General features: G+C 41.3%; 1 protein-coding gene across 1 annotated transcript; it reads right to left on the bottom strand.

Moving 5' to 3' along the window:
- Positions 1 to 2,327: 2,327 nt before the first annotated feature.
- Positions 2,328 to 2,840, bottom strand: LOC138907035 (uncharacterized). The gene is made up of 2 exons (XM_070197006.1): positions 2,613 to 2,840; positions 2,328 to 2,483 (listed from the first exon to the last, which is right to left on the bottom strand). The coding sequence occupies exons 1-2, from the start codon at positions 2,838 to 2,840 to the stop codon at positions 2,328 to 2,330; spliced, it is 384 nt and encodes a 127-aa protein (XP_070053107.1).
- Positions 2,841 to 8,044: the final 5,204 nt, after the last annotated feature.

Below are 8,044 nucleotides of genomic sequence, written 5' to 3'. Positions count from 1 at the left end.
AGTAGCAGGCATTGTTGACTGCTTTAGCCAAAAAACGTTTAGGCATACCACCATCGATCAACATTATTCTTGCCATATCTTCAAAAGTCATATTTTTTTATCTCTACAATATCATTTTGCTAAGGTGTTCTAGGAGCAGAAAACTTATGACTTATATAATTTTCAGCACATAATTTATCAAACTTAGCATTGTCAAATTCAGTGCCATGATCAGATCTAATACTCACAATGTGATTTCCCAGTTTCACCTGAATCTATTTCACAAAAGTAACAAACATGGGAAATGTTTCATCCTTTGTTCTTAAAAATAATGTCCAAGTAAATCTGGAGTAGTCATGAATAATCACAAAGATGTATTTCTTTCCTCCTCTACTTGGAATCCTTATAGGTCCACAAAGATCCATATGAAGAATATCAAGAGGCCTTGAGGTGCTCACTTCATTCTTTGGTTTAAAAGAAGACCTAACATGCTTACCTTTTATACAAGCATCACAAACCTTGTGATCCTTGAACTTGGTCTTTGGAAACCCACGAACTAGGTCCTTCATAACTAGTTTGTTTATGAAGGAAAAACTTGCATGTCCCAGTCATCTGTACCAGAATTCAGCATCATCGTCAATGACACTTAGGCAAGTTAAATCACCACCATTCAGTGAATCAAAGTCTGCAACATATATGTTCTTGAACCTTTTGACTATCAACATTACTTCACCAAATTTGAGATTGGTGATAATGCACGATTGGGACAAGAACTTCACTTCATTTCCTTTATTATAGACCTGAGACACACTTAACAAGCTATATTTTAAGCCATTCACATAGTGTACTTTCTCAATTACGTGGGAGAGTATTTTGCTAATTTTGCCAATACCAATAATGTATCCTTTCTTGCCGTTTTCAAAAGACACATTGCCACCTTGAAAGGCCTTGAGTGAGAGAAAATTATCCATTCTTCTAGTCACATGCTTCGATTAGCCATTATCCATGTACCATTTTTGACTGCCTCCTCTTACTCTGGCCAGTAGACAAAATCACTGATTAGACTTAGGAACCCGTGCCACCTTGGACCACTTATAATGATAGAATGAGTGAATCAAACTTCTTTTAGACCATGCATGCAACATATATTTTCTTTTCAGGGAACTAGATTCCTCAACTATAGGCTTCTTTTCAACAAAATTTTTATTTTTCTGTAGAGACTGAATTTTAGCTTTATATGAATCCTTGTAATGGCCAGTCTAACCACAATGAGTGCACAGTCAATTATCAGTAATGGTGACATACTTTCTATGGGCATTATAAGGGGTTTTGGCCTTTTAGAACCCGATTCCTTGCATGCCTCCACCATTACTCTTGTACATAGAAGCAATTACATCAGAGGACCAGGTCTAGTAGAGTGAATTATCAAGATCATTTTTAACCCTTTTTAGATCCTCCAGAAGTTGTCTATTCTTTTCTAGCACAGTAGCAAGACTCATTTTGGTTTTCTTAAGCTCGTTTTCCAGCTCAAGTTGAGCCTCACTAGCCACTTCTTTTCTATTAGAGGTGTCCATCCATTTTTTTCATTTGGTTTTTCAATAAAGTATTTTCTCTAGTTACTTCATCCACTTGTTCCTTCAAATATATAATGAAAACTACCATATCATCCCTCTCTTGTTCTACATCACCAATTTCTTTAGTTAGAGAGTTTTTCTCATTAATGAGAATTTGATAGGCATAGATCAACACATTTGCTAATGACATCATTTTTTTCTGAGAGTAAATTTTCAAATTTATTTGAACATTAAGAAAGTTTTCCTCATCTTCTTCCTCGTCCTCATCATCATCAGATTTAGCAATGAGTGCAAAGATTAGCTCATATTCTGAAGATTCATTGTCAACAACCATTATAGATGTATTTCCTTGGTCATATTCACCTTCAGATTCACTAGAGGAATCTCCCCAGGCAGCTTGCTGCACCATGTTGTCAGCAACATCTCTTCTTTTGAACCTCTGTCAGGGACCGGGTTCCTCATGGATGCCTTATCAATGTTGTTTATGTAGTGATCCTACTTATGAAGAGGACAATCTTTAATGAAGTGTCCAGACTTTGCACCTTTATGATATCAATCATTTCCTTTATAGTTCCTACTGGAAATTCTTTTCTTTGGAATCCTACCATTTCTTCGAACTTTGAGTGAGATACGCCATGTCAGATTCATCACTACTTGAGTCGCTGTTGGCAGCTTTGAGGATCAGGATCTTCTCCTTCTTGGGATCTCTTCTTTCAAGATCTTTCTTACTCTTCATCTCATAGGTTTTGAGATTTTCAATTAGCTCATAAATAGTTAGTTTTTGCAGTCCTTGGCTTCAGTGATGGCATTAACATTGCTTTCCCAAGGACCTGGTAGAACACTGAGTATCTTCCGGACCAGATTGTTAGGTGGAATGATTTCTCCAAGAGAATGAAGCTCATTGATTATGCAGGTGAAACGGGTATGAATCTATTGAATAGACTCATTCTCATTCATTTTAAAGAGCTCATACACGGTGGTAAGCATGTCTATTTTGGACTACTTTACCTGAGTAGTTCCCTTGTGAGCAGTTTGAAGAGCTTCTCAAATTTCTTTCACAGATTCACACGTCGAGACACGATTATACTCGTCTGTTCTAATACCAAAGATAAGAATCTTATTCGCCTTAAAGTTCTTCTCAACAGATTTTCGGTCGGCATCATTGTATTCTTTTCTGGTTTTTGGAACAGTCCTTATTCCTTCTCCAACAATTTTCATAGGGACAAAAGAACCATCACAAATCATGTCCCAAAGCTCGGATTCCTCAGCCATAATGAAGTCATGCATTCTGGTTTTCCACCATCCATAATTCTTTCCATTGAGTCATAGAGGTCTTGTGGTTGATTGTCCTTTCTCGAGGTTTGGTGGAGCAGCTATGATGAAGATCCTTTCTAGGTGTTAACCTTTTAGAAAGAACCTGCTCTAATACCAATTGATAGAAACTATGAGTCCACCAAATTGTATGGAGTATTGGGTTCTTTATTTGTTCCCACACTAAATAGACATAAAGTAAAAGATATAATTTTTATGTGGAAAACTCCTTGCTCAAAAAATTAAAAGCCACCACCTACTCGAGTAAGATTTTAACTCCACTAAATTGAGCAACTTCATATTACAACCTATTACAATCTAGGAATTAAACTCTTAATCTCTCACCCCTCCCTAATAATAACTCTATTTCAAGCTCTTTGTAATAACTCTATTACAAAGTAAATACACCTTGACTAACTCTAGTCAAGAAAACCAAAACAACAATGGTTGAATATTGTCTTGCAAAAGTACTTCTTGAATGTGGTGTAGGATTACAAGTAAATAACAAAAGACAAAGACACAACAAACTTAAGGACTTAATACATCTTCAGTATTGGGATATGGTCCTTGAGTTTGTGGTAGCTTTGTTCTTGAATGCACCTGGAGCACAACAGCTGAAATTTCACTTACCCGACGCTCGAAGCATACCTCATAACACATATAAGCACGATTTCAATCCTCCAATACTGCCACGACAGAAGAGGTATCTAGAAACTCATAATTACCTGCCGAATCAACAAATCCTGGAGTCTCTCCTCCTGACAGGAACCAATACCTCATTCTAAACTGAATAACGATATTTGTTCTTTAATATACTTTATATAGATCCGATTGCACTGATTTCAGGCCCAAAAACCTCGTCTCACCCAGTACAAGATACCCAGGCAATAAGCCACCTCAAACACTGCCCAAGATTTCATACGACGCCATTGACGCGCCAACAAGCTATAACTTTATGATATATAAGGAAAAACGAACTCTGGAAAGGAACTTCCCAGCCCGCGCAACGAATAAAACGGTCGAATAGATGCTATGAACCCTTCTCAGAGAATGGAAAATAAAATACATAGAAATAATTATATGAAACAGTACTCAACATCTCACTGTTGTGGCGTATAACCCGATCCACACATGGTACCGTTACGATGTGTAACCCGATCCAAACATGATATCGTTGCGACGTGCAACCTGATCCAAATAACATACCCGTGGCGGCGTGCCACCCGATCTACACATTACGAATACCTATTCGACCACGAGTCCAACCATACCAAAATTACCAATATCCGACATCAACTCGACCCTCAAATACTCAAATCAAACTCTCCAAATCCCTAGCCTCAAACTCCCAAATTCCACCTTAAATACACACTAACTAGGTGGAAAATAAATGGAGAAGCAAGGTTATTGATCAAAAATAAGCACAAGGGACTTACCTCAAGAAATCCCTCAAAAATGCTCTCAAGAAATCACCAAACCCGAGCGCAAAATGTTAAAAATGAGCAAAAATCGCGAACCTTGCATTTAAGTGTTTTGTCCAGCATTTTCGCTTCTATGGACACTTAGCCGCATCTGCGGCGTCGCAGAAGCGACAACCTACTCGCATCTGCGGTTCACTCGCTCCTGCAGCCTCACCTTCTGCACCTGCGGAACTTCCGCTTTTGCGGTCCTAAATCCACTTCTGCGGACTCGCTTCTGCGAGATGAAGGCCGCTTTTGGGAAGCCCCTCATGCCAGGCCCCTTCCACTTCTGCGCTGCCTCCTTCACATCTGCGGTCTCGCAGTTGCAAAACTTCCCTCGCATCTGCGACCTCTGCCCACACTACTCCAGACCACTTATGCGCCCAAATGCTCGCTTCTACGGGCTCGCACCTACGGTCAACCTTGCACAGGTGCGATTACACCAGAACCAGCCAGCACTAGAAAATCTTCTAAGTCCCAAAATTGATTCGTTAACCATCCTAAACTCACCCGAGGCCCCCAGGACCTCAACCAGTTATACCAACCAGTTCTAAAACATCATACGAACTTAGTCGGGCCTTTAAATCATATCAAACAACGTTAAAAACACAAATCGCGCATCGATTCAAGCCTAATGAACTTTAAAACTTCAAACTTCTACATCCGATGTTGAAACCTATCAAATCAAGTCCAATTTACCTCAAATGTTGCACACAATTCATAATTGACATTACGGACCTACTCCAACTTCCGAAATCAAAATCTGACCATGATATCAAAAAGTCCACTCTCGGTCAAACTTCTCAAAATTCATCAAATTTCCAACTTTCGCCAATTAACGCTAAAATGACCTACGGACCTCCAATTCAACATTCGAACACGCTCCTAAGACCAAAATCACCCTACGGAGCTATAGGAACTGTCAAAACTCTATTCTAGAGTCGTCTTCACACAGTTCGAACTACGATCAATCCTTTTGACTTAAACTTCCATTTTAGGGACTATGTGTACCATTTCACTCCGGAACCAAAAATAAATCCTCCCAGCAAGTTACATAACCACTAAATGTAGTAAAGAGAGAAATAAATAGGGGTTCGTGGCTGCTGCTCTCAAAATAACCGGCTGGGCCGTTACATCCTCCCCCTCTTAAAACATATGTTCGTCCTCGAACGAGTATAGAGACATACGTGAAGTGGTGAAAAGATGATGATAATTGCTGCGCATATCATGACCGGTCTCCTAAGTCGTCTCCTAGACCAGATGACCCCTCCACTGAACCTTCACTGAAGCGATATTCTTCAACCTCAATTTTCGAACCAGCCTGTCCAAAATGGCCACTGGCTCCTCAATATAAGATAGGTCCTTGTCCAATTAGACTGAGCTGAAGTCTAACACATGAGACGTTTCATCGTGATACTTCCAGAGCATGGAAACATAGAATACTGGATGAACTGCAGAGAGACTAGGTGGTAGTGCAAGTCTGTAAGCCACCTCTCCAAACATCTCAAGGATCTCAAAAGGTCCAATATACCTAGGGCTCAACTTGCCCTTCTTTTTGAACCTCATAACACCCTTCATGGGCGAAACCTAGAGCAAAATCTGGTCCCTAACCATGCATGCAACGTCGCGAACCTTCCGATCTGCATAACTCTTCTGCCTGGACTGGGTTGTGCGAAGTCGATCCTGAATCAATTTAACTTTTTCCAAGGCATCCCGAATAAAGTCTGTACGCAATAGCCTAGTCTCGCCGGGCTCCAACCAACCCACTGGAGATCGGCACCCTCTACCATACAAAGCCTCTTACGGCGCCATTTGAATGCTCGACTGATAACTGTTATTGTAGGCAAAATCCGCAAGTTGCAAGAACTGATCTCAAGCACCTTCAAAATCAATCACACACGCACAAAGCATATCCTCAAATATCTGAATAGTGCGCTCGGACTGTCCGTCCGTCTGAGGGTGAAATGCTGTACTCAACTCCACCCGAGTACCCAACTCATGTTGTACGGCACTCCAAAACCACGATGTAAACTGCGTACCCCAGTCATAGATGATAGATACCGGTACGCCATGAAACTTGACAATCTCGCGGATGTAAACCTGAGCCAGCTGCTCTGAAGAGTAAGTAGTAACCACAATAATGAAATGAGCTGATTTGGTCGATCTATCCACAATCACCCAAACTGCATCGAACTTTCTCTGAGTCCGTGGGAGCCCAACAACGAAATCCATAGTGATCCGCTCCTATTTCCACTCTAGAATCTCTAACTTCTGAAGCAATCCACCTGGTCACTGATGCTCATACTTAACCTGCTAACAATTTAGGCAACGAGCTATATATTCCACTATGTCCTTCTTCATTCGCCTTCACCAATAGTGCAGCCTCAAATCCTGATACATCTTCGCGGCACCTGAATGAATGAAGTACCACGAACTATGAGCCTTATGGAGAATCAACTCATGCAAACCATCTACATTAGGCACACATAGCCTGCCCTGCATCCGTAATACACCGTCATCTCCAATAGTGATCTCCTTGGAATCACCGTGCTGAACCGTGTCCTTAAGGACAAGCAGATGGGGTTCATCATGCTGCTGCTCTCTGATACGATCATAAAGAGAAGACTAAGAAATCACACAAGCCAAAACTCGACTCGGCTCGAAAATATCCAATCTGACAAACTGGTTGGCCAAGGCCTGAACATCCAAGGCTAAAAGACCTCTCTACTACTGGTAGATATGCTAAACTGCCCAAAATCTCTGCCTTGCGACTCAAGGCATCGGCCACCACATTGGCCTTCCCGGGATGATAGAGAATGGTGATGTCATAATCCTTAAGCAGCTGCAACCATCTCCCCTGAAGCAAGTTAAGATCCTTCTATTTAAACAGATGCTATAGACTCCGGTGATCAGTGAAAACCTCATAAGGAACACCATACAAATAGTGCCGCCAGATCTTCAAGGCATGAACAATAGCTGCTAACTGAAGGTCGTGGACAAGATAATTCTTCTCATGCACCTTCAACTGTCTGGACGTGTAGGAAATCGCACTATCATTCTGCATCAACACCGCACTGAGACCAATGCAGGACACATCACAATACATCGTATAGGACCCCGATCCAGTAGGCAACACTAACACTAGGGCTGTAATCAAAGCAGTCTTGAGCTTTTGAAAGCTCTCCTCACAATCCTCGGTCCACCTGAACAGAGCACCCTTCTGGGTTAATCTGGTCATAGGTGCAGTAATAGATGAGAAACCCTCTACAAAACGACGGTAATACCACGCCAAGCCAAGAAAACTCTGGATCTCCGTAGCTGAGGATGGTCTGGGCCAACTCTGCACTGCTTCAATCTTCTTCGGGTATACCTTGATCCCCTCACTCAATACTACATGACGCAAAAATGCCACTGAGTCTAGCCAGAACTCACACTTCAAAAATATTTCCTTTAACTTCTTCTCTCTCAAGGTCTGAAGCACAGTCCTCAACTGCTACTCATGATCCTCCCGACTCCGGGAGTACACCAGAATGTCATCAATAAATACAATGACGAAAGAGTCAAGATATGGCTGGAATACATTGTTAATTAAGTGCATGAATGCTGCTGGGGCATTGGTCAGCACAAAAGACATCACAAAGAACTCGTAATGACCATACCGAGTCCTGAAAGCTGTCTTCGGGATATCTGGCTCCCGAATCTTCAACTAATGATAGCCTG

The sequence above is a fragment of the Nicotiana tomentosiformis genome, chromosome 1 (genome assembly GCF_000390325.3).
Source record: "Nicotiana tomentosiformis chromosome 1, ASM39032v3, whole genome shotgun sequence".
Classification (NCBI taxonomy): Eukaryota; Viridiplantae; Streptophyta; class Magnoliopsida; order Solanales; family Solanaceae; genus Nicotiana; species Nicotiana tomentosiformis.
Note: the sequence above shows the minus strand (reverse complement) of the source record. Positions and strands in the feature narration are given on the sequence as shown.

Coding starts and splice junctions, on each gene's coding strand:
- LOC138907035 (XM_070197006.1), bottom strand. CDS start 2,840: ATGCATGACTTCATTATGGCTGAGGAATCCGAGCTTTGGGACATGATT. Junction 2,484..2,612: donor GTGTCTCGACGTGTGAATCT/GTGAAAGAAATT, acceptor TCTATTCAATAG/ATTCATACCCGTTTCACCTG.